The 27,335-nt window shown below is 35.3% G+C and overlaps 1 protein-coding gene across 14 annotated transcripts in view; it reads right to left on the bottom strand.

The window, feature by feature from the left end:
* Nucleotides 1-27,335, bottom strand: part of CSPP1 (centrosome and spindle pole associated protein 1) — a 62,734-nt gene that overhangs the window by 14,236 nt on the left and 21,163 nt on the right. For 8 of the 14 annotated variants that reach the window (XM_066993060.1, XM_066993052.1, XM_066993055.1 and 5 more), the window contains 19 exons: nucleotides 24,874-24,975; nucleotides 24,158-24,240; nucleotides 22,281-22,374; nucleotides 21,295-21,352; nucleotides 19,274-19,288; nucleotides 18,143-18,315; nucleotides 17,211-17,329; nucleotides 16,166-16,244; nucleotides 15,731-15,851; nucleotides 13,770-13,917; nucleotides 10,553-10,705; nucleotides 8,653-8,765; nucleotides 7,285-7,434; nucleotides 5,974-6,129; nucleotides 5,057-5,161; nucleotides 3,738-3,804; nucleotides 2,206-2,326; nucleotides 1,338-1,483; nucleotides 72-212 (listed from right to left, as the gene is read on the bottom strand). In XM_066993060.1, the coding sequence (XP_066849161.1) occupies nucleotides 72-212; nucleotides 1,338-1,483; nucleotides 2,206-2,326; nucleotides 3,738-3,804; nucleotides 5,057-5,161; nucleotides 5,974-6,129; nucleotides 7,285-7,434; nucleotides 8,653-8,765; nucleotides 10,553-10,705; nucleotides 13,770-13,917; nucleotides 15,731-15,851; nucleotides 16,166-16,244; nucleotides 17,211-17,329; nucleotides 18,143-18,315; nucleotides 19,274-19,288; nucleotides 21,295-21,352; nucleotides 22,281-22,374; nucleotides 24,158-24,240; nucleotides 24,874-24,975 (2,144 nt within the window). Of the gene's footprint in view, nucleotides 1-71; nucleotides 213-1,333; nucleotides 1,484-2,205; nucleotides 2,327-3,737; nucleotides 3,805-5,056; nucleotides 5,162-5,973; nucleotides 6,130-7,284; nucleotides 7,435-8,652; nucleotides 8,766-10,552; nucleotides 10,706-13,769; nucleotides 13,918-15,730; nucleotides 15,852-16,165; nucleotides 16,245-17,210; nucleotides 17,330-18,142; nucleotides 18,316-19,273; nucleotides 19,289-21,294; nucleotides 21,353-22,280; nucleotides 22,375-24,157; nucleotides 24,241-24,873; nucleotides 24,976-27,335 lie in introns of those variants that run through there. The other 6 variants (XM_066993056.1, XM_066993064.1, XM_066993063.1 and 3 more) reach the window with 5 other exon arrangements.

Genomic DNA, 27,335 nt, shown 5'->3' with positions numbered 1-27,335 from the left:
TTTAAACACTTACCAAATACAAAAACAATAAACAAAATCATTGAAATTATCTCGGTCCATTCATTCCTTACCTCCTGTTTCTCTCCTCATTCTCATTCTGTCAAGTTTCTTCTGCTGCTCCCTCAACAGTGCCTGCTGTTGAATCTCTAGAGTCTGATCATCTTTTGGAGGATCAGGGTACATGTGTCTCAAGCCTATGCGTGTTTCAGAATCTAGAACCAAAATAGGAAATTTAAATTTTGATTTAAACTAATACTTCTGAAAAACATCTTTGAAGAAGCACATACAGATACAAAGCCAAAAGAAACATTTTTTTTAAATGGTGACAATGACCAATATGATGAGCCACCCTAGCAATGATTTTATAACTTTACTACAATACCAAAAATATTTTTTTCTGTCGGAGTAGAAACAAAGTTACACAGAATCATATTTTGTTGGGGAGTAAAAATCAAATTCACTCTACTTTGAATAACATCACACTACCAAACGCATAATGTATCCAGGAAGCGAGGACTGGAAGCTCGGTGCATGTCCTGACTGATAATTCTATATCACAATGCCAAATCTCTTTTGGACCTCATGTACGTGACAGGGAAGTAGCCCAACTCCAGAAGCAGAACTAATGAAGGATAGGTGTACTCTTTCCCAGAGTGTTATAAAGCACTATAATATCACTCTTTACGATAGATGTAAGAGATGCAGGTCAACATACCTTCACTTGAAAAAGCTTGAGCTCTTGTTTAATTTCAGGACGTGATATCTAGTTACGAGGCCCTTATAGAAAAAGAGTAATACTTTCTTCCCCCAAAATCTAGAAGGCATTAGAAATTTAGAGAGTTTCTAAAAATCTAACTATAAATTTTACGTGACTGGCTTGAATCATATAATAAACAATTTAACAAAGCTTCCAAGGTGTTATATAAATCCAAACTTAATACAAGTTTGCCATTATTTTGAAAAAGAAAAAAACATTTCTAAATCAAAATTACATGTATTCTTTAGAAGACCACATACTGTGTGCCTATAAATGCTAATAAAAAAAATTCTGAAAGGTTGCCCCATCAACTAAATGTCAGGTGGATGTGCAGTGACCGGCCACAGCCACCATCTCATGGTGCAGTATCTATATATCAACAGTTAAACTGCAGACACTTGAAGAAATGGCCACACAAAGAGACACACACACATACAAAACGCTGTCCACAGAGTGTGTTGTGTACAGGCAGAAGCTGTGAAGTGGCCGGTTTTTGCTTTTGTCTTTAAATGCTGGGTAGCATGGAAGATAATAACAGATGTTTCACAACCTTTCTTCCTCAACAAGAAGATCTACCTGCCTTTGTATTTAAGTTCATTAAAATCCCAGATGTTCTGTATATTGATGGGATCTTGTGCATCCCTGGATGAAGGTCGCCTTACTGGAGCCTGCAGACGAAGCCTGGCCATTTCAAATATGTCTTTTGGATTCTTCTCTCTCTTCCCACTTGAGAAATGCGTAAAACAAAATATAGTTTAAAACTGTAATATTCACGAATTCCATGAAAACATAAATTAATACTACTTACATCCTTTATTCATACAGTATATTTATAATTCCTTAAATAAAGCTATTGCAATAGGAAAATAATTTTGAAAATAATGACACTGTATATTGCGTTACAAGAAGGGATAATCTATTTGAAACAAAAAAAAAAAATCCTCTTACTTTATGGAATGGAACTAAGACTGCTGATCTGATGAGTCTTTTCCAACTAATTGGTATGATTACCTAATACATTTTGGAAGCAAACCAAAAAGTTTTAAATCAAAGAGGCAGGATTTTCTATAAGGAAATAAGTACTTCCACAGCAGTATGCTATTCATCAGATAATGCAGTCTCCAGATACAAGTCATGGTCTAGGAAAAAAGGCAATTCAATGAAATCCTACATTTGACATCTGTTTTTGGAGCATTCTCCAAGACTATTATAACTTCCAATGTTACCAGTACAGCCACTCTTACACTAAAATTTAGAAAGATTCTTGAAAAAAACAACCAACGACATACATTAGAAAAATGAAGAGAATTTTATATACAAGTTTAGGTATGCCCTTATGTTTTCATTTCACTCATGTATATTAGCCAACTAACACTAGCTACTAATATACAGTAGCTTTGAGTTACTGTGCAAAAGCTAACTTTTAAAAATTACGATGAAATTCTTACCGCGTAATTGGTACATCATCATCACTAGCCACATTTAGCAACTGTTCCTGCAGCCGCCTCTCTTCACTACGAAGCTGTTTCCTCATCTCTGATAACTCATTTATCACATTCTTTCTTTCCTCTGGAATTTAACACCAATAATTTAAAAAGTGCTAGAGACACTCTTCCGCCTACCTCAGAAATGTGAGGCGGAAAAAAAGCTGATAAATTGTTAATTAAAACAAGGATTATATAAACGCATGCATTTTGTAAACTAGAAATTAGGGCAGAGCTTGTATTTTAAGACAGCAGAAGGACCAGATCACCACTAAAGGAAAAAGCATCCCAACTTCAATAGAAATGTTTTGCTGTATTTCAAACAGGAAAAGCTATGAGGCAAGTGGGTACTGCCAGCAAATAGCCTTATTTTGCTATTAGCAAATGTACAGTCCTTAGAGACAGAAGACAGGAGCTGAGGTGGTATCAGCCCATAAAACCCATTTCTGTTTCCTGACTCCCACCGGATAGCTTAAAAGAGAGAGATCGATCTGCCTAGTGCAGTCTCTTAACTGTTAAAAAGTTCTGACTTCAACACCTACTTCTAGTGTGTTCATTCTGACTTTTTAAACCTACTTTGGGTCTAAGCTGTCTGTTTGCAGTCAGGACAGCATTCCTCCAAAAGTTAAAAGTTCTACAAATTCCTTGTTTTCCAAGTAACACACTAAATAATCTTGGTGACCATCTTTTACCTTTTACTTTGGCCTACGTCCAGAACCTAGCAGGAAAGCAAGTTTTATTAGCTTAAATCCTCCAACACATGCGTTAATTCATATTTCCTAATTTCTCTCATCACAGATGGTCTGTCATTCAATTTCCAAGAGTTGTATCGAGAACCCCTTTTCTTTCTGTACAGTGCAAGAGCAATATTCTCCCCACAGTGGACCCAAGTACTGACTGCACTTATAGGACAAATACGCAAATACTGTTATATTCTATCTGGGTTTTAGTTTATACTTGTAAAACAGTATCAGATGAAAAAATACTGCTTTCTACCCACTATTTGCCAATATAACCAATATATCAAGAGAGAGCAAAGAAGATCCTCCCTGCATGTCTGAATTTTAAAACTACCAGTGAAAGCAAAGAGGAATTTGGCAGATAAACGAAGGAAAGGAGAATTTAAGAATCAGGAATGAAATACTCTACAGACTGTTAGTCTAATTAATTACTCTGCCAATGCAAAACTCTCCCATTTTGCAACTTTCTGTCACAGAACTAGTCACCACAGTCCTGACTGAAAGATTCCAATATTTTATATATATATTATATATATAATTTATATATTCCAATATTTTATATATAAAATTATATATATGTGTAAATACTTCACACATACCATAGCAATACACTGATAATACTAACTAACACAGAGAAAGTACATACATAAAAATTCAAACTTCCTAAGAATTCCTTTGAGGGAAAGAAATTAGATTTGTAACTGAGACCAATTCCACTGTAACAGAAAGTGAACTTGCAATAAAGGCAATACCTACCAAGTGCACGCAACTGGTTTCTTCTAGCAGGGACAGGTGGAGAAGGAACCCTTGGCTGTGGAGGATCCTAGTGATCATAATGAATATGAAATGTTAATGTGTCAAAGTAAACAACTATAACAGAAATAAAATAAGGAAATAAAATGTAGTTACGCCCAATTAATATTAACTACCACAGTTACTGGAAGAAAGAATAGTGACCTTACAGGTTGTTAATACGTAGGGTTATTTTGTGGGTTTTTGTTGTTGTTTTGTTTTGTTTTTTAAATCTGATCTTTAAAAGTATAAATCAAGTCATTATGATAATACTTACAAGACACTACTCAGAGATCTGGACACAGCTATACTAAGTGCTGCAAAGACATACAAATAAACCAACCTTCTTCCAGAACGTTCGTAACATATTGGGAAAACAATAGTTTTAAATAATAAGACTTAAAACATTTTCTGAAATTGCACTGTATCATTTTCTGGCAAAATAATTTAAAAAAAACTTTTAGCCCGGTTCATACATATATTCACTAAAAAACAGTTTTCAATAAAATGTCAGAAGCGTAGCCTGACATTCAAATAACACAATTATTTATTCTACTCTACTCCTCACAGGAAGAATTAAAAACAAAATTGTCACAGGAAAGATTAAATAAAGTGAAAGAAATGAGTGGTCTTGGGACCACTATTATAACTCATTTATGATGCAAAAAAAAGAAAGGTGAATTGTATTAGGATTTATTATATTTTTGTATCTTCAGAAATAGAAAATAATGTGCACAGCTAGAAATCGAGATTAAACTTCATGCCTGAGCTAAGTTATTTTCTGAGTCCCTGCTCTGCTCTGGGCTGAACAACCCAAGGGACCTCAGTAACTGCCCTCCCACACCCTTCACCATCTTTGCTGCCCTTCTTTGGAGGCTCTATTACAGTTTTACGTCCTTCTTATATCGTAGCATCCAAAAGTGTACATAGTAATTGAGGTGAGGCCACACCAGCACAGAGCAAGATGATCAATTCCATTGGCTGGATAGCAAGGACTGTTAGACCCTTGGGAAGCTGAACACAGCATCTCCTCAAAAAATGAGGTGCTCATCTCTACAGAAAACGTGCATGCAAAAAAAAAAAATTAAAATAAGACACCCCAAAACATTCTTACGTTTTGAATAAAATTGGACATTACACTTCACAGCTATAAGACTGGCTAATAATAAACACTGTCTCTAGTCATTCCAGTGAACAAGCTGGCAAACAGGTAAAACCTGGTAGGATTTCATACACTTCACTGTCTTACACAAATAAGTATATGCTGACTAGAAAAATCATACTTGTGTATAGTAAGATAGATGGCTTTCAGCAGATGGAATCCTCTCTTCTTTTCTTCCTGATTTGTTCTGAAGAGCAGGAATGATGGGAGATGGCTGCCTTGAGAACTGCAAGGAGAAAAGTAAGATAGAATACATTCCTATAGATTCTAAAGAACTATTATGGACAGGAAGAATTTTGTTAATATGTTTCCTTTGACAGGAAAATGATTTATTTATGTGTTGAAATATTTTTGTATTTAATTTGCTTTCAACTTTTAACCTCATAAAATGATTGCAAAACTTATTTCATGTGAATTCATTTACTCCCTAGAAAAAAAAATACTAATTTTTTGTGATGCATTTTTTTCACTCATTTATGATTAAGTTATACTTCTTTTTTTCCTCTAGTCACTTCCATTGTATTTGTCCATTTAAGAGAAATGTTATGTAGAAATATAGAAGAAAAACAGTTCTGTACTTTACACAGATTTTGTCTGTCAAAATTCTGTGATGGACTTGTATATCATTCAGGTCAAAGGAAAATAAATAAATCACAAAGAGCATCATTGTTGATGATGAACAGTCCCCTCCAGTCCTCTAAATTACGTAACTTTTTAATTTGTGTTTGGGCCTCAACAAAAGCAGGCCACAGAACTTCACAGCAGATTTAAAAATCAAATATAGAGTGCAGCTGACTCGTATGTACATGGTTTTACTGTATTTTTAATGTAAACCTGATCAGCAAGAAAACATGCCACTGTAGTATGTCTGGTTTTTCAATCAGCTGTTCTCCACGTGTGCTAAGTATACTGTAGCTGGGGAGACTAACAGGGGAGCAATTCTGGCAGAGGTCTAAGAAATCATTCTCTCTCTTTAAAACAGTCATTTTTAAAAGTTAGAAAAAAATATTTGTATCTTAGAAAGTAACTGAAGCATACCATCTTCTTTTCCTCTTCCATCTTTGCTAATTTTTCCTTCTCAAGATATAGTCTAAGTTGTTCATCTTGCTTTTCTTCTTTTTCTTTTCTTCTTTTTTCTGCCTCTTTTTGTCTCTCTTCATCTAATCGAATTATTTCTTTATTTTTCAATCTTCGCTGTAATAGAAACATTATAAGTACATTAGAAAGACAGCATTTTTAAAGTTTTGCTTTGTTTTTCTTTGAGAAGTTAAAGCTACGCACCAAAGTGGTTAGCTTGAAATGAAAAGCCTATTTCATTAAGCTGACTTCAAACATTCAAATTAAAAACCATGTTATGCAAATATTAAACATCTGCAGTCCTGTCCCAGCAAACATATAACAGAATTTCTAATAACTTCAATAAACACCAGTTTGTGTCCCCAGTTGAAGCTAAACCATAGGAGTCGTTTCCAAAACATGTGCTACACGATAGTAGTGCCCACAGAGAAAAGTTATCATCCAGTCACAGTTTTAGTCTTGTGTCTGTGAAAAACGATAGCAGTTAGCTTCCTACACTATGCTAGTCCTGCTCTATTTATCCAGAAGACTCATCCAACTAAATTGCACATACTAGAGAAAAGAATCTAGAATTTCTGTCTTAGAAATTCTTAAGTCCTATGTCCTGAACTGATCTTTCAGCACTATGCAGCGTAATGAAAGATTTTTCCTGCTCTGATGGCCCCCTGTCCTTGTCTTACAGTTATTTATGAGACTCTGAATTATGTAAATTATTTCAATTTTCCAAACCTGGTAAATAAAGCTTTTCAGTTAGAATTAAATCACAAGTTTACCTCCATGAAAAGTACTCATTAGACTTCCTTGGGATTCTTCCAAAACAAGTAGTATTGTTATCTCAAAGATACATCCTGGTCAATTCAAAAAAAAATAATAATTCTTTCTGAAATAAGCTACATTAAGAATGCAAATAATTGCATGAGAGCTAGATGTAAGGGACTAATGAAAAAAGTGTTTGTTTTTATTTCATTGATTTGATAAAGCTTTTTATGGGCCTATTTAATTTCCTTTAAATAGGAGATCACCACTGTCAATTACAAAACTGCAATTTTCCTTAAAAGACTTAACAGTATTTAAAGTTGGTAGCATACCATAAAGAGTGAAGAATATGCTAGTTAATACTGACAATATTCTACCTCTCCTCTGGCTAACATAGACCATTTTAAAAACAAAAACAATTTCACAGTACACTTCTCAGTTTACCTAATCTAGAGGGCAAATATTACAAAGGGTTACTTTAGGGTGAAAAAAAGTCAAGGGATCAAAATATTACACCTCCTCCTCTTTTCTTCTTTTCTCTTCTTGTTCATCTTCATATGCTTTTTGAATTCTCATTCTCTGTTCAGCCAGTCGTTTTTCTTCTTTTTCTTCTTCCATTCTAAGTTTTTCTCGCTCTGCTTCTTCCCTACGTCTCTTCTCTTCAATCTAGAAAATGAAGAAGTATTCAGCTGTCAATAGACAGCAAAAATCCGATAAACAATGTTTACCACCACGATTTTCTACAGAATTTGGAACCCCTACTTGTGCAATCCAAGACTGTAAGGATCAACTGAAAGAATTCTAAGGCCAGTCTTACAATTCATCTTCAGAATTCATTTTAAATGAGACAATATTCTATCCTTTTTTTTTTGGCCATTTTTTTTCTTATATACTGTAACCGCTATGGAATCATAGAATCATTAAGGTTGGAAAAGACCTCCAAGATCACCTGGTCCAACCATTCCCCTACCACCAATGTCACCCACTAAACCATGTCGCTAAGCACCAGGTCCAACCTTTCCTTGAACACCCCCAGGGATGGTGAACACTAATTTTAAGTGCAACTAGTAAAACCTGAATATTCCTTAACACTTACTCTCCTCTGGATATGCTGGAATAACACTTTTTTAATGGAATAAATAATGGAAGAAGGAAACCCAAACAAACAAACAAAAAAAAAGACATAGCAAGTATCTTTTTCATTTACACAATTATATTTATAGACACAGTACTGACTTCCTGAAGCCAAAGGTTTGCCTATTCTTTATTCTTTTTGGCAGCACTGTACATGGAAAAGGACTCAATCTTTTCTTTTTAAGGAGATTCAAATCAAACTACTGTATGACATTTCTACTCTTAAATTATCTAGGATTTCCTTGATATTGACATTTAATTAAATTAATATTTAATTTTTATACCATAAAAGTATATGCAATCTTTTATGGACAGAAGACAGGAACTGGTAGAACAACAATCACACTTCATTATTGTCTCAGTGATCACTATTTCACTCTGACAAACATGCATTTGTAGCATGCTGACAGCCAAGGTCAAATGTTTTTCTTTCTTTATATATTTATGTATGTAAACTTCCACTGTATGCACAGTTTGAGAGCTCCAAACTATATTTAGAGAGTCATATTAGGAAAAATGACAATCTAAGTTAGTGAAGCCAACTATTAAGAGCCTCACTTTTATAGGTATTGTAAGGCAAAACCAAAGAGACTCAATAGCAAACAGTTCCTACCACACATCTTGCGTACAGAATTGGCTATGCCTGAATGAAGTCTTTGCTCAGCAGAATCTGATGATTTACTTTGCCTGTTTACCCCTCTATTATTTTTTTTTCAGTTATTTAAGGTGACAATTGGTGCACACATTCACCTGTAGACGAAGGAAGTTCTTGTATGACTCTTGTCGCTTAAGTTGTTGTGGAGACAGGGGTTCACTGAACACATTACCCCGAGCAAAAGGAGAGGTCTGCGCAAATGTAAAACCTAAGGCGGGGGAGAAAAAAAAAGTTTCCAGATAAAAATCAAAACAAATTTAAGACAGCAAGGCAGAGCTGAAGAAGCAGGAATCTGAAACACTTCTTTCACAAGGTAGTTTATGACAGCCATAATTCAAGGCTTTAGCTGAAAACAATAGCTGTGATTAAAAGTTTTTACATTGTCTGCCTAGAACATTTTAACTGCTCAATTAACAATGTCTAAGCCAGATGCCTTTTTACAAAATAAAACCTACAAAAGATTATAGGATATCATAAAGCAAGTCATTAAACTGTAGATTGCACAGTAGAATATATATCTAAAAAATGCCACATTTAAATTAATTAGAATAGCAAAAATTTTACATTTCATTACTTCATTGCTTGCCATTACTCTGACTTAACACACACAGTGCTGTTCCTTAGGTTTATTCAATCTTTAGACACAGAATATTAGGTAAACAGAATAATAAAGCAAATTAGCAATGGATGCTACAAAAAACAAGGCCAAAATCTGGCAGATAAAATTCTGAGCACTCAGAAAATTGAATTTTGCCATTATAAGGCACCTTCCATACTATGAAGTTTGAACTGTCAGGTCTCTTCCATCTCTGCAACTTCCTCCACTGTATTGGAAACAACATCACCAGGGACCGGTTGCCAAGTTACTCTCCCTGAGTTAAGAATGTGTCATAACCATACAGTCCCAAAAGCGCTAGAAAAGATGATTAACTCGGATAACAATTAGAACAGCCTTTGCAGGACAGGATCTCTACAGGAAGTAGAGGAGAAAGAAGTAAAAGAAGAAGTTGTGTTAACACTTCTCCTGACACAGCATGTTCCTCATTCTTATCAAGTCTACTCAAAGGGATAGTGCCTCAAGGGTGTGCAAACACCATAGCTCCACTGAGCTGCTAGCTGTTCTCATGCTCCGCCCTTACCTTTCCCTGCACAATGCCTTAACACCCAAGTCAGATGAAAGCAGAAATAATATATCCACTTATCCCCATACAAATGCACAGGCTTATTGCAGCAACCTAGACTTAAGAGCATGAGCTTACAGAACCAAGTAGTACGCTGTTCCAATTATCATGTACAAAGAAGTGAAACAGTTTGGACAGGAGAAAGAAAAGCAGCATATAGGTTAATTCAAGGGGATCATGACAGATCCTGACCCTTGTCAATCCCAGACTGAGGACAGGCCTGGTACCCAAGAGCTCTCACTTAGATTTCTCACAGAACATAAGAAGAGAGAAAAAAGATGCATTAGTTTTTTAGTAGGAAAATAAAATCCCTAAAACGTGGAGGCAGTGCATAGGGCTGCACATGTACCTAATTTACCTGTAACCTTTTTGAACTTGTTAACCACTACAGCATACCTGTTTCATCTTAACCTACAACCTCATCCACTGCAGACCTTCCTCCGTCCTCTTATTCCATCTTTTCCTCCTACTGTACAGTTTTATTTCCACTTTATCATTTAAAAGTAAAATAAATATGCATAAAGATTTGCTTAGATAAAATTGAACCTAGAAAACTGATGTCCTAGCTGTCAAGTATTATCAAGTGTATCAACAGTTAATATTTATCATTACCAATGATACAGATAAGAAAGTACATTTTCAGTGCACACAGATGATAGCAACGGAGAAGTTTGCAAAAGAATCATGATAGTTGACTTCAGTGGTGGAAGGCACTAGGTCTATTATAGGACTACAAGGGAGGAGTAAAGAAACTAGAGGAGTTTGATCACTAAGACCTATAAGTAATTAGAGCTGTAATAGCGTTCTTAAAAACCTGCTATTTTATTTGTAGATGCTTCTGTGTTCTCAGGTCTTGGGGAGGCCAAACTTAGGTCAACAGACACAATAGCCCTTTTATCTTCGTATAGTCTCGCCTCTGGATTATGATACGCATCTTCGTTTTGCTTGTGCATCATATTCAAGTCAGCTAAAGGAAAGGGGAAATAACTGTTTGTAGCATTTTGTTCTCATAAAAGGCATGTTCACTATAGATTCCCCAAAATACAGGTCTGTTTCAGCAGCTCCACCATTTGTGGACACAGCAACTACAGGAACAAATAATTTAAGCAAAGGCAAGTATACATATGCTATGGGTTAAATATTAGTTGTCAACAATTCACTGATTGAAGTATTTATTTTGTTGGCTTTCTTCTGCCAGGAACGATTCTTCGCAGCAAACCTCCACCCCAACAAAAGCTATGAAATGGAAAGACAAAGAGCAAAAAGACAAAAAAGACTGACAAGCCTGTGTTGACACGTATGTATTTAGAAACCACCCCCTTCTATTTCCTTAGAGCTGTAAAATACTTTTCAGGTTGGTATTGGCATTTAAGTACTAAATGTCTACTGTATTTGATTTCCTTTAAGGGCAATAACCACAATAAACCATTAAGGTATGTTTTGGTCTTCATGTATTCCGCAAAAGTCCAGGTGTAGATGTCTGTACATAAGCAAAACAATGTCATCCAACATTTTTATAAAACACTTTTCCATCAAAATTTACATAAAAATTGTACCACAAAAATCCCAAAGATGTTAATCTCACCTTGAAATATTCATTATACTGCACTTAAAAGGCCCATTTTCAAAAAAAAAGAAACAAAAAGACTAATATGCAGTTTTCAAATTATCTTTTTATATAGCGTTTATGATAAACGTGAATTACTGTAGCCATTTAAACACAGATTCCAAAACCTTTAAACTACATCTCTCTCTGTAAAGCAGCTTTTGCATCGGAGTCTCAAAAGCTATTTTGGGGAAGATAAAAGACAAGTCACACCGCATGAAATAGAGACCTGGGAGAAACAGCACGTTATATTTGATGACATTTGACTCATAGTTTATCCATCAAGTTGCTAAAGTATGGTGGGAAAAATAGCTTTATGTATATAATTCGGGAAAACAGTTTGAGGAACTTCTTTCTCTTGGTTCTTCATTTACAAACAGAGGTAAGTTTCTCAGGAGGCATGTACACACTTTAGGCTAATGTAAGTCACCCATCTTTTCCTCTGCCCCACTCTACTCACACTATCATAAAACAGAGAAGGAAGACAGACACTCAAATACAGCGCTTAAAGACAGGCAGTGTCAACACCTCTATCAGCTCTGGGGATAAACACAAGCCAGCACCCTAAACCCAAGTTTCTAAAATTACTATTTGGCCTTTTTTTATTATTTTTTTTTATTTTAATCACAAAGCCTTTGAACATTACCCCCCTCTGACTTTTAAACTACTCTGTGAATTTAACCACTTGCCACTAGGGTATCATAAAACTGAAACTGATTTTATATACATAAACTGTTATCCAGTAAGTGTTCCATGCACTGAAAATTCTTATAATTTATTACCAGAGAGCATGTTTTAAAAACCTAGAATGCTAGAAACGCTAGAAATCAACCGTTACAAAGCTCTAAGTTTCACTGACTTTAAAAGTTACTGCTTTTATTTGTTTTGGACTACTACTGCTTCTACTAACCTATTCAGCTCTCCACAGAAGGAAGCTGATTGATATTACACCCTAAACAGGCATGAGAAATGCCTGTCTTGGAGACCCCATTTAACTTCCTCTGGCTAATTCATCAAGTACTCTTATTTTGCAGATTAATTGGAAACATTTAGATTTCTGAAGGTAAGAAGAGGAGGAGCAAAAAGCTTCAAGTCCATTTGGCTTACGGTTTCAGTGTGCTCTAACAACTGTTAGCCCTTGAATAAACCACTGAATCATGAAGGAGGTTGAATGTGTAACACTCAAATCATGTTTTATCTGATGGAGAATTAACATGGCATTAAAATTCACCCATGGAAAGACTACATTCAGTCCCATATATCATGGTAGGTCTCAAACGAATTCATCTCAATCGCTGTGAAAGAGCCAGTATAGCTGTCTTCGTGACAAGATGCTGAAGGCAAGAAAAGAGCTATCACAGGCCAATAAGAGATAAATACTCGGCTACTGAGATGCAGTATAGGTCCTCAAGTCACAGGATCAAATGTGAACATGCAAATATCCTTCACTCAGCTGAAAAGAAGCAGCCACCATTAATGGGATTTCCAAAACTGTTCTGTAGACTGTGTGGGAGATAGAGTGTTCAACAAAACAGAATCTGTGGTACTTAAGGGAATTTAATGGTAATACTTTTATTTTGAGAGATATAAATCTAATTGTGCCTACAGAGTACTATTTTTATTTATACAAAAAATACTGCCACAGGGTCCACTACAGCAACAAAACTGTACATCTTCAAATAGAGAAAGTTTTGCATAATACAGGGCCTAAATCCAGGACCCAGAATCAGGAATTTGAGTTTTAATCTTACATCTACCTCCAACTTACTGGAGAGAGAGCTATAATCTGGGCAAGTTGTTTATCTATCTCCCAGCTCACTACTCCCATCTTCTATAAAACAGCACTTGGAAAGAAATAAAGCTTAAAAACATTACTGCTGACTGATTGCTATTTAAACACTCATTTGCCAGCAGTGTTACTTGGGGAGATTTAAATATTCCACTTAGCTTTATATATTTATCCAAATATGTTTCCATTTTCCATGTCACAAGTAGAACTTTCTAAGACTAGAAGTGTTTTTAAACTAACAAAATTAAAAAAAATAAACTGTTCCTGGAAAACGTTTACATAAATGTCTTCATAGTCTTCAGCATATTTGTATTGCAGATGATTTTAACAGCTTCTTTTCTTCCCTCTCCCTTTACTATTGCATTTTTACTTCATTTATAGTTGACATTATCCTGTTTCCTGTTTTTGTTTGTTGTTGTTGCTTTTTGTTTTTAATTGTGCCCTTTGAATGATTCTTCTGAAACCAAAATAATTACTTAAATATTCTCAGAGTACATCTGCTTAAAACAAGTATTTCTATTTGTCAATAAAATGTTATCAGTGTTACAAAACAAGGAAACATATCTGAATAGAGCCTTTACAGGAGCAAGAAAAAAAAAATCTTTAAAAGACAACCCACAATTTTGGCAAACATACTTATCAGATTTCCTTTTGCATCTCTGAGAGGCGCGCCACCACCACCTTTTCCCCAGGGATTGTAATTCCTCATTTCTGCTTCTAACTTGGCTTCGTAGCGTTCCTTCTCTTCTCTCTCTTGTCTGCGTCTTTCCTCTCTCTCTCTTATCTAAGAAGAAACAGTCCGAAGTCAGTTGCATAAAAATATCACATGAAGTATAATTTTAATAACATGTTAACAGAGCAAGCTGAGTGCTATTGTTATGCCATCTGTATCTAGTAAATCACAAACATTTCATTGTCTTTACTGCAGACAGAGCACTGAATACTGGTGTCACAACGTGCATGTACAGAGATACACATTATAAGACTTCCAAATATTCATGTCTGACACTTCCAGTAGATCAAAAGTCCCATATCCTTGGATCTTGCAGTACAGAAGGCTGTACTGCCTGAAATTTAAACAGGCAAAGCTCCACGGCATTACAGCACTTGATTCTCTCAACCTGATTTTGTTTAACCTAAACTTAGATTAAAGATGGGACAAAGACTTTTACCCATAAATGCTTTAAGAGAATGCGATACAATTCTGTAACTACTCATTAAATATTTTTGTTCAGTAATACGTAATGTATAACTGCTCATATGGTTTGGTCCTTTTTTTCAACAGGTTAAATGTATGTAACTAGATCTCCTTATTTCATATAGCATTTATAACATGAACAGCTGTTAAAAAAAGTCAAACTTCTATTCAAAGCTTTTGAAACATTAGCTACTATTTCTGTTGCTGAAACATGTTAACGTATTTTCTTAAGTTTGTTCCTTCTGTGCAATAAATGTTTCCTTTTATCTCATAGTCAGACAATTTCATAAGAGATGCAGTGAGTCAAAACAAAGACCCATCTAGTCCTGCAGACTGTTTCCAAAAATGGTAAATCAGGTTTGCCTATAGGGGAAAAAAAAGGTTCTGAACATTCTGTTCACTTACAACGATAAGCAGCATAATAGCTTTGAAAGGGTGTATTGTGCCAGGTTTATTAGAACTTCATGTCGAGTTGTGCAGTCCCTCACATGGCAAAATAGAATTTATTTCTTAAGACTACAGTGAGAAAATACCTTCAGAGAAGCATAAAGACAAGTGCAGTATCAAACACTATTCCCAAATGTTTATTTTACTCTTAATTTGGCCTTGACTGGCAGCCTCTACTTGATCCCTATACACAATCATAATTAAAACTATAACATTTTTATAGCAGTTATTTACCTCCACTGAAGAAAAGCATAAAGAATCAATAGGAAATGTTAGTGCCACTGAACTGGGTTCTAGCAAAATCTCTTCTGAAATGTGTCCTATCATGGCCAAATACATTTTATAAATGTAGATGCAGCAACAAAATGCCACTAAAATGAGCAGAAGACTAGGATTTCTACTGGAAGACATGAAACTCAAATTTGTCTAGTCTATCAAAAAGGAAGTTGAAAAGAGATGAGACATCACATACAAACTCACTAAAACCAAGGCATTTGAATTAGTAACCAAATCATCATGAAGAACTTACTGAAAATAGAGTGCTCTTAATTATTAAAGCAATAATGCTTGAAAGCAATCTTTCAATGAAAATATCAGAGCAAAACAATTTATTGCATTTAAGCTGCACCTTCTTATGTTTATGAAAAGAATTATATGAAATCTGATGTCTGGAAGTAATCTGTTTGCTCTTAGTCTTTGCATTTTCTCTGCCTCTTGAAGAGGCAATAAGCTTGAAGAGATTGCTGTTCAACTGAAGATTTAAAATGAGCTAAAGAAAGGTCAGAGGACCGGGAGAAAGTAAACAACAAAGGAAGGAAGAATTAAGAAACCTTTTTACTTGTAAATTAAATGAATATGTATGGAATGAATATGAAATGAGACCATATTACAGTTACAACCACTATATCATTAACAAGAAGAAGAAAATATCAGAAGCTTTATTACTCAGTACCTGCTGTTGCAATTCTTGTTGATAAGATAACATTGCCTCTTTGGAAGCCTTTGATTTTTCTTCAGAAAATACTCCTCTGCTTCTTTGTCTGTCTCCTGTATTCCTCTGTCCAATGTTACTTCTAAATTAGAAAACCACACGTGTAAAAGGAAAACATCACAGGGTCAAAAGGAAAAAATTCCCTGCCTGAAATACGTAACATCTTGTTTTCCACAGCCTTGCAGTTTATAGTCTCAAACATTTTCATAAATCCATACAAAACAGAGGAGATCACTGAATTACTGTTTAGGTAAGACTTAATTAGAATTTTGAAGAGTTGTCTTTAACATGCTTTAATTGAAAGGCATATACCTTGTTAGCAAAATACTCCCAACATGAGAAGCATACCAATACAGACAAATACAAACAAAGAATATGAATACACATAATACTTACACAGATTGCTCTACTGGGGCTTGGACTAAAGAAGGATCCAGGTTAGGTGTGGGTTGCATTCCCATCATACCTGTACCATCTGCGCAATAAAAATAAAATACTATTTTAAGTTTTGGATGCTTAAAAATAAATATTTGCTATTACTTAAAAGCACAGCTCTCAGTGCTCAGACCGACTGCGTGATTACCACAAGGACTTTGAACATCGAACATAGCTAAAGCTTAATGCCCCTAAAGAAAGAAAAACAATGCAAAGGTACAACTCCATTTCTTACTTTTAAAATCAACTAAACCCCTTAAATTTGTAAATTTATAAGTGTTTTCATTAGCATAATTTACAATGAACTAACAAAAAGAACTAACTAATTTAACATAGCTTTTGACCTCGTGCTTTCCAAATGCATCCTGTACCGAGAGGAGAACCACACTGCACTGTACACTACAGCATATTTGACACCTGTACTCATAGTGAAATAGAAATGACAGCACCCTGCCACAGCAAGGCTTGAAATTGCCGTACTGCTTACGTTCAAGATAATATGAGATGCATCTCTGAAACAATTTCATGCTTTGAAATCTTACTTTGTGACAACAACCTTGAGGTCAAATTGATCCTGTATGTGAATTTTAAGTACTAGTTTGTTTAATACTCTAAACTGTAAGCCATTTTACACTAAAAGTTATATTGATAACAACGCTAAAAGAAGCTTCCGTTAAAGATTACAGCTCCTATTTTACCTTTTCTTTGGAACTTCAAAAATCTTACAGGAGGTGGGAGGGCAGAACAAGAAAAAAATTTTGCTTTTACTTCTCTAGCATTCTTTAATATCACCAACTGATGCAAATCTCATTCACATAAATCCATAAAAAATTATTGTTGCAAGTTTTCTTTGTCCTGCATTTTAAGTTTTCTATGAAGATACCAATACACAACTTCGAATTGGGTATAAGTAGTTGTTACTAGTTTATATTATTCATCGTTCAAACAGATTAAAAGCAGTCATCTGAATTGCTAACAACCAATTCACCTAAAATCATCAACTTACAATATGCAAGACTGGGATCCAAAGGATTTCTAGCCCCATAAAAGTAATAAGCATCATCATAAGGTGTTCTATAGTTGTCTGTCAAAACTGGTGGTGGAGGTGGTGGTATGGGTGCAAGCCTTAAAGAAAAAAGGAACAATTTCTATTTTGTTGTACAACTGAAAAAAAAAAAAAAAGATCATTCAAAGAAAATAAAAGAAAAAAAGAATTCACTACACAAAAATTCTAGATTTAGCTTAATCCAAGACCTCTCTAACATTAGTGCCATGCAGGAATAACACACAATAAACCTCAATAAGGGGTTAACCTTCCTTTAGGGAGTAGTACATGAACCCACGCTATTCCAGAGATCTAAAGAGCATAAAACAAGGACACTTTCTTTAACTGGTTCAGTTGAGGACACTTAGCTGGTTACATCTGTAACTAACTAAAACAAGGCAAGGACTGCTCTCTGATCAGAGGGCAAGTGGCACAGCACAGCTTCAGCCACATGGCTAAAGCTCTGTCTCCCAAAATGGTTTAGTCTCAGCCACAACATCAAAGGGAAGCTGTCATGGTCTACCCTGAATTCCTGAACTTAGCTCAAACTGGTATGGTCCAAACTCATGCCAGAGCAGCCACCTAACAATACAGACACCACTGGGCATGTGCCTAAGCACCCTCACAACACAGTTCAACATCCTAGGTATAGACATTATTTCTACAGTAAAACTCTTCTTCTACACAAACATCGACTAAGAGAGCTGTATTCAAGTATGTCCAGCCTGGAGAAGAGAAGGCCCCAGGGAGACCTTACAGCGGCCTTCCTGTACCTAAAGGGGGCCTGCAGGAAAGCTGGGGAGGGACCCTTTGTCAGGGGGTGTATTGATAGGACAAGGGGGAATGGCTTTAAACTAAAAGAGGGGAGGTTTAGATTAGACATTAGGAAGCACCTGGGAGCTGCCATTTCACCAAGGGTGCTGGCTAGCCCCCGGTGAAAGTCTTCGTTCACTGGAGAGACAGAAGGCATGGACACAGGAGTTTGGAAAGCAACCCTGGGCCTTTCAGGTGGCACTTTCTCTTCAGAAGTTCTTGCTGTCAAGCCAAACTGCCTCAATCTATTCGGCTGAAGGAGGAAAAAAAAAGAAGAAAAAAGCAGTTAACTCGTTATTAACATGAAATACTCTGAACCTCCATTTCGGTTGCGTTAAATATTCTACTAGTTCTCAATTACCTGTTCAAATTTTTAGTAACTGCTTTTTTTTTTTCCCCTCCCAGGGAACTACTGGAAATCTACTACTACAAGGAAATCTAGCACGTTTATCACAGGTTTAAAAAAAAAAAAAAAACACACACAAAAAAAACACCTCCATGGCAAGTTTTACGAAGTATATTGTCCTGGTTATTATCCGGGGGGAAAAGAAAATAAAAGTATTAAAGTATTTACTCAGTTGGCTGTAGCACAGGTTATCTACAGCTGACAGGTTCCTACACTGACAGTATTTTCATATTACACGCAGGAAAAGTTTATGAAATGCCCTCCCCCTACTGAAACAGCTCATCATCAGTAAGAGTAAAGACAAACACACACTGAGACTTTTTCCAATAAACATTTCCTTTCAATACCATTATTTTTCAGGTTCCTTTGATTCTATTAGATTTTTTTCAAGGACAAACATGACAAAATTTTATTTCTTTTTTTTTTTTAAATAAAGTATCAAATGTTTATTGATAACTGGCAGCCTCAGGAACTAGTGAAAGGCAACATGCAAGTAATGCAAAAGCATGCAAATCAGTTAGTTTCAGAGCTACCCTATCGCACCCAGAAAGCCCTTACACCAGCTTCTATGCATAAATATTCCAATGTTTGTTTAAATGACCCAATATAAGACCAAAAAAAAAAACCCACAACTATACACCATATAAATAAAACCAGATTATGCTTCTGAATTTACCAGTCCTAACATTGCAGTGCTTCAACTAACATGCATGCAGAGACAGTGATACCAGCACCAACTAAATATTTAATATCTAACAGCAAACTGTATACCCTAAAGTATTTCAGCAAAATATTAAATGTTTACCTCCTCATCACTTAGCTGCAAGACAGTATATGTACAAGGCAGTTAGTACTCACCAATCATGAACTACAGCATTACGATAAAAAATTCACAAAATCTACTAGACATTAGTATTCGTTTATAACATTTAACTTCAAATTTCTAGATGTGAGTATAAAATTTGATAGCATATGAGCTACAGTGATTTAAAGTTATTTAGAAGTCTACAGACTTTTGTCTTTCAACTTATCTTTTCAAATCCAGTATCTTGAGCAGGAGAACATTTAAAACAGTCTTTCTTACTAACAAGCTTAATGTCAACTGTTCCCAAAGTGCCCCAGATTTCAGCTCTGTGGCTAATTAAAGATGTAACTATGGCAGTAGGTTCATCCTGGGGATTGTTTTCTTTTAAACAAGCAGTATATACAACAGTCTACTTCTACATACTCTGAAACAGGCATTGCTATTTAACCAACCTGTAATTAATCAAGAAATCCACCTAATTAGAATCTCTCCCCAAGAAGCAATTTGAAGCTAGCAGTGACTGTTGCTTAATGAATGCAGCAATTCTACTTAATTGAAGGCTTTCAGCCAAATTAATGGTTTTAACTATACATGTCCTGGACTTGCTCTGGATATAATTTTGCTCATACAATAAGCACTTTTCAGTCTCTGAGCAAGATGCAGTATGTGGAATGCTTCATCACAGCGTGCTTCTAGCTGTTCAGGTCTGATCAGACAAGAGTGCTTACGGTGACTTTACAGTGCGCTGCAGCCAAAAGCACCAGCATCCTCTGCTCAGTTTTTCCTCTTTTCCTGTCTTGCTCCCAACCACATACTCCATTCCTCTCCTTTTCACCATCTGAATCCATGGTTAGCTCTAAGCTAATAAACAACAGAAAAGATTCAGACTTGCCAGCTAACCAAGCCAAATTGGTTCACAGAAAGGGATCAAACATGCCACAGATGCCATAGGTAGAGGGCAGGAACATGCAGCTAGACCACTTGACCACGCTCTTTCACTTTAGAAGCAGAAATTGATTCAGCTTAGTTGCTTATCTATGTGCATTTCCAGTCTCCTGCCTCAAATGCTGACTGCTTTGTTGATACTGAGTTACAGCAATTCATTCATCTTCATCTTCTAGAAAATGAGCGCTCCTTTCATGTCTGCTGAACTCTCCAAAAGTAGCTCAAGTTTCCTTCTGTTTTGTAGCCTCCCTCAAAAAACAGCACCATTGATAATTTAAACTAGTAACCAGTTAAGTCATTAACTACTTTATTCTTGCTTGAGAAAATTATCTGTCCTTCATGTTCAACAGCATATATCTACTGTTCCCAAGATGCATTGGCCTTGGCCACTTCAACAAACACACACATGCAAATCATACTAGTTATGTGACAATCAGGCTGCTATTACTGCTGCTAGCACCAACAATCTTACTCCTACATATGTGATAGTCAAAATTCTTGGTACAATAATCACCTTAATAAGGAAGTGGAGACAGTAACTGCATTAACTCTTACAAGTAACACAACATTAAATATCTTGCTTTTTACATTTGATGGTTTAAAAAAAATACAACTTTGAAATATAAAAAAAAATCACTGAGTTCAAATCAGCTGCGAAACAACTGGATTTTTTTTAATTGAAAAATAAAAAAGTATACAGAAAAAAACTTTCAGCAGCAAACTTTACATTCCCCTAGAAGACTCACTATTGTGTGCATGTACAGGCTACCACTGCACACCAAATATCTTTTCCATGACATCTAGTGCTTTTACAGAACACTTGGTCAAAGAGAAAAAAGAAAATGTTTTAAAACTTTCTTGAACATACTTTCCTCTTAAGCTGAAAGTATGTGCAATGAGGACAGTCTTTTCATCCTTGGCCTGAGTTTTATTCTATCCTAATGCCCTATTAGAAAAAAAGAGACACATTTATCATTCTATAAAAGCCCGATAGTTTTGTGAATCGACAACCATAATGTACATATAATAAGAAAAAAGTCTATATAAGTGGAAGAAAAAAAATCCAAACTCCTCACCTTCTTTTCTGGGTCTAGAGCTCCAGAAGCAGCAACTGAGAGCTCAAGTTCCTTCTCACTGTTTTTGTGAAAAAAAAAAAAAAAATCATATAAGAAAGCAGTAAACCATGCTCATTTTTTCAAATCATTGACCTCAAAACTCTGGAAATACAGAGTAACAAGACATGCTTCTACTTGACTTCTTCTGGAGTCAAGGAATAAGGATACTGTATATCCTTTGTAAGGAAACAGAACTCAAGAAATATTCAGCTATCATTTCTTCCACCTAATAAAATTCCAACTACCAAAAAAGGAAAAAACACATTGTTTTTTTACTACAATCTTTCACATTATTTCTTAAAAATTTATTTTATTCACATTACAGTGATATACAGTTTATAATAAACGTATTCAAATTATTCATAAGTATAACAATAATTACTATATTGTAATTTCAAGCCTCAAGCTTGTTCAGCATGTGTAGCTTCCAATCACAGCGAAGCTGTCAAGAGTAACTTTAATTCATTATCCTTTCATTAATATAACTGTGTGTTTGTATGTATATCTATTATCATTCAGCAAGCAGCTACTAATACGTAAGAAAGAAATTTTATTTTATTATTCTGCATAATCAAGTACTTTGAAAGCAAAAGGGTCCTTTCCTAAACTGGAAAGGGAAATGAAGAATCGTTTTCAACTTTGCAAAGTAATTACACACTTTTCTGCCACCAAGAAAGATATATCCACCTAGAGCTTCTTTATCCCTAAGAAACTGAAAATCAATTTTTAAAACGAAAAATCATTTTTTTTATTTGTTTCACTGAAAGCTGGTGTGTTTTTTTTATTAAAAACTAAAGCTCTCATGCCAACTAGCTTAATTAGGTGTGGTATTAGCTAGCTAGCTAAAATTCCTTATTTATGAAAATTATTCTTACCGTATTCCATATGAAATTCCTTTATAGTTCAGCTATTAGTGTTTAGAAAAATATATAGTAACTTTCCATTACCGTCTCTTATTTCGCTGTTGCTCAGCCATCTGTTCAATTAGTTCTTGTCTGTATTTCTCTTTTTTCCTTTGGAGAAGCTCTAGGTCCTGACCACCTAATGGAAACAGTCACACAATGTGTAAATGCTCCACAAAATACACAAATGTACTGGACAAAAACACTGCATTTCAGTCAAGTCAAAGCATAAAAGACAGCAGAGTATACAATCAGAGAACGTGCATAAGAACACTATCTTTACTGATTAAAAAAAAGTTTTAATACTGAAGTTTGTTTGGAGTATGACAATCAGAGCTCCCATGATTTTCATCATTACTCTTCTAGTTTGCCTGGTTTTGTACAGTCAGAAAGCTACAAATTTCAAAGCTATCTGATACAACAAGGAAAAAAGTTTTTGTTTTGTTTTGATTTGTTTGTTTGTTTGCTTTGTTTTTTTGGTTCTGCTTTTTTCTCTCTAATGCTCAACTAAGGAAGATACAGCACTCCAAAATTACAAAGCACTGCTCTGGATAAAAATGAAAGGTAAAACTAAAGATAGTCAAACCCACAGGGAGGAAAGCGAAGTGCTCCACTTTTCAGACGGTTTCCATGACTACTAGAAATTAGAAAAGTATTGGCTGATAAGCGTATGTAAAAGGAAACGGTGATCACATCTCACATGGATTTTGAGGAACCCAAAAAAGCCCTTACAACTTTTGGTAGTTCCCCCCACAGTATATGTGGAGTTTTCTATTAAAAATAAACAAACAAACAAAAAACACCACTTGTATGACCATCAGACACAACGGACTCTTGACATATTTTCATACACACAGTCACTGTGGATTTCAAGTGAAGTAAACCTGAACAATAAAGCGAAGCAGGCTGCAAAGTAGGAGAAAGAAAGAAAAAAAATAAAAAGGAAAAAAGCACCTACATGATTCATGACTGTCTGGTGGTTTTTTTCAGTTATTATGTCAGGATTGTAAAGCAACCAAAATAGGTAAGATAACCTCATGGCTTGTGATTTTTGGGGTCTGAAATCAATTCTAACTTCAAAAAAAATAAAATCTTTATAAAACATAATATTCTTTTTCTAACAAAGACTGTAAGGAAGACTAATTCATACCTTCGTGTACTCAGGTTACTACAGTGAGATGGCTAAGAACAGATCAGGGAGACTGACAGTTACACCACCATTGTTTTAATGCTGCCTTCAAACAGAAAACTGTCCTGCCACGCATAGCACCGAAGATCAGCTATGTTCAATTGTAAAAATAAATAGAAAGTACACCTGACACCTGTTAGCCAATTTTCCCATCAACTCAAATCTAGCTTGCATTCAAAGGCTTGCATCTGAAGAACTAGTGTTCTTACTCTTGCCTTATTTTGTGAATTATGCTACGAATGCTTTTTCCCAGCAACGCTTCTCTCCACAAAGCTCAATAATGTTCACTGCTAAATATAATGGCTACATTTAACCAGTAAGAGATAATCGGAATCATCTGTTCTTGCACGCAGTTGTGAACACTACCATTCCCCATACTTCTGCAACTGATGTTAGTATCAAAAAAATTAGTTATTAGTTAAAAAAAAAAGTAATAACTATCAAAAATAATTTGTATCAAAAAAAGAAGGTATACGGGCCTTATACTGTTAATGATAACTAAGAAGAAACTCAGGCTCCTCAAAAATTAGAAAGCCCTATTGCATTAAGTGGGAAAAGGAATATTTCTTTCTTTTTTGATTTTTTTTCCATGTTAATAGTATTTATTTACTGGTATAAGGGAAAACTATCATGAAGAAAAAGCTAGATTTTCAAGGTTTTTAATTATTCCCAAAGAAAAGTCAAATACGCAAAGAAAGAATAACTGTGTCATTTCTTAGGTTTCTATACATACCAAGAATGAGGCCTGTTGAATATGTCATTTCAGAAGCAGACTTGGAAGGTTCATTAGCTGAAGAGCTAATTTGTGCCTGATTTCTGGCAAAGACAAAAAAGAAAATGGAAAGATCAGACATAAGAATTTACTTGCAGTCTGTCTGAAATGCGATAGATGCACTTACAACATTATGTGATATATTTATGACAGAGAACCTTCCTAAAATCCAAAGAAACATCACAAGCAAAATAAGAAGCCTTGTGGAAAAAAAAAAGCATTTCTCACAGTTCTTATTTGCCTGTGGTTTCTGAAGTTCTCAGAAACACTGACGCAGTCAAGCACTTAAAGTGTTGACAGACAAAAGCAGTGCCAAGCAAGAGTTTATATAAGGTCTTTACACACATTTTGCTTTTGCCTCTTAGATCATGTCTTGATTTTGCAAGTCCGGAAAACTAAAATAGGAATTTTAAAACTACTATCACAAAAAAAAATCATTAAGTTAAAACTTCAACCTCAGTTAGAGAGCAGGTGATCTCTCATTTCAAAAAAGAACACTGGCATGCAATCTTCCATAGCTATTTTCAAAGCAAATGCATCGTTCTTGTCCTATATTACACTAGCTGTAGGAAAAGAATTCGCCATTTTGGATAGCATATTAGGGATTGTAAATAAACGTTTTCCTTTCACCATGATTTTGTAGTGTGATTTTCAGAAAAATACATTGTATACCAGACCTAAAATTTCCAGTTCTTGGAACCTGCTGCACATGTGATCTCTCCTTTAATTCATCTTCATAATCTGCAGGTAGATCTCGTACTATTCCATCCAGATTGGGCCTTAAAGAAATAGACAATATTTAGCCATGCTTGCCTAAAAACATACAATCCAAAATGGAAGGTCCAGCAGCTTCTTGCAGATGGATCCTCAGCCTGACTGCACATGGAACAACAGAACCAGTTCCGAAAATACTGTGCAAAAGTTCTAGAAATACTTCACTTCCCTAGCATTGTCAAAGCACCTCCATCTGAAATTCAGATTCCCAAGTCCGCTTTTCAGGCTGAAAGGATACCACAGCTCCTAGGAAACCTCTTCTTACTTGAAGGGCTAGCTGACTGCACGATAGCTAGAATTTGCCATGTAAAATTCAATTTTCCTTGAAAAAACATACTAATTCCTCATTGCAGAGCCAGCTTCCCTGACAAGCCTTATTATTTTTGTTGTTTATACAAAAATGTGACCAAGTTCACATATCTGGTGGCAACACTAGAACAGATCTTGGAAGCAATGCAGGATCACACACTTTGGCATTCAGACTGCATTGATTGAAACTGATCTTGCTCTTAAGGAGCCAATGCAGCCTCCGACAACTATTGCACAAGCCTGGTGAAATAGTTGATTCAGATATGAAAAGCTTCTTTAATGACAGCCTACCCTTCACCATGTATCTGATACTATTTAAAAGAGAGAGGTCATTTTTGATCAAGATTAAAGACAGGTAATATGGTGAATACCCAAATTCAGGAGATAAAATTCAAAGCATCTACATGTGAAGAAAGCAATACAAATGAAAATTCAAATAAATCCAACGATGCTAGAAACTGTATGAACACAAGGGAGCTTTTCCTGAAAAGGTCTGGGGTAGCTGAATGTACAGGCTTTTCTAACCTTTAAAATTAATTACTCTATAATGAGGACTTCAAGTTATCTTGATAAAATTAGGCAAGAAGAGATATTTAATGAAAAAGTAAGCAATAGATGCTGACAAATATATACTTTCCAAAGCCAGGCAAAGCCAGGGACTTACTATTAAACAAACCAAAAAAAATCCAAGGTAAACAGAAAAAAACACATCATATTCTTTCATGTAAGAGGAGCCACAGCTCTGCCCATCTCTGCAATTTAAGTAATTGCCAATAATCAGAGGCAAAAGGATGCAAGCATGAAAGCCTCTTGGCATAACATGGTCTTCTTTCATGATCCAGATCATCTTTTCGATAATGATCAATCTGTTACTTACAAGGCTGGTCACGCAAGACAAACGCAGCCGGGGAATACAAAGCCTAGTCCACGGCGTGATGAAAGGAAAAAGGAAAGAACCAAAGCCCAGGATTCAACAGGCAACCTGTTTTTGTTTGTTTGTTTGGGGTGGGGGGAATGGGTTGTGTTTTTCGGTTGGTTGGTTTCAGTCATTTTTTTTGTAAAAAGCAGCAAACAGCATGGCAGGTCTCTGACAAACCACTCTGTTTTGCCCAGACACGTTGACTCAATTCAATCAAGAAACTCTCATACCTTGTTTATAGGATAGACCTGGTGCTGGGGATAGAGTAAAGCAATCAGATGACTACAGCGAAAAACTTTTGCTCTTCTGCTCACTCTCCTGTCACCATTTCTATTTGCTGAAATACCACAGACCTCATGCCTCCATCAGATAAGTAACCTTTCTGGAAAATCCTGCCAAACACCTGCCTCTTCAAATTAATAAAGCCCATTAAAAAAAAATACCTTCAGTACAGCAAATAAAGTGTTCCTTCTTATTTACTTTGTGTTATAAACCAAATGTGATCTGGAAAAGGTTGACTATCTGAAATGTGGAAATAAAATACTAATGCTTAAGAAGCAAAGCTGTCAGTAACTAAAAGATGTGTTTTTCCTTCTTGAAGAGAGACCGATCGTAGTTCATAAAAGTGGAACTCCTTGTGAAGGACAAAAAATACTGGATTACAAAATAAATTTAATATAAAAATGATGAAAGGTTATTTGCCATTAAAAAAAAAAACAGCAAAGAACTAACTACTAAAAAATAAATCTTAATTTTATATTCAACTAAGTTCAGGTAATTCAGGTGATGGTTAAGCAAATTCTTTTAATAAGATGCACAAACCTTGTCAATAAGAAAGATAAGACTATCTTGTGTACTTTATTTTAAATTAAACCTTGAACAAAAACTGTTTCAGAGGTCTCTCCAAAGTAGCAATGAATTGTCTGGTGATATATTGGTCTCGCATGTTTATATTAGCACCAGTGTTCTTTGGAATAACCAGGAACTTGTAAACTTCTATTCAGGTTGATATTGTCTACCCTTGGTTCAAAAACCATTCTTTGAGAAACAAAAGTAAGCCCTCAAACTTTATCAGCTGGTCATTATTTAAATATTAGACTCTACATCCAAATGCATTAGACAGAGGCACATGGTTAT

This window comes from Anser cygnoides, chromosome 2 (genome assembly GCF_040182565.1).
Source record: "Anser cygnoides isolate HZ-2024a breed goose chromosome 2, Taihu_goose_T2T_genome, whole genome shotgun sequence".
In the NCBI taxonomy this organism is placed as follows: domain Eukaryota; kingdom Metazoa; phylum Chordata; class Aves; order Anseriformes; family Anatidae; genus Anser; species Anser cygnoides.
The sequence above is the reverse complement of the archived record's forward strand: the minus strand, read 5'-3'. Positions and strand labels throughout refer to the sequence as shown.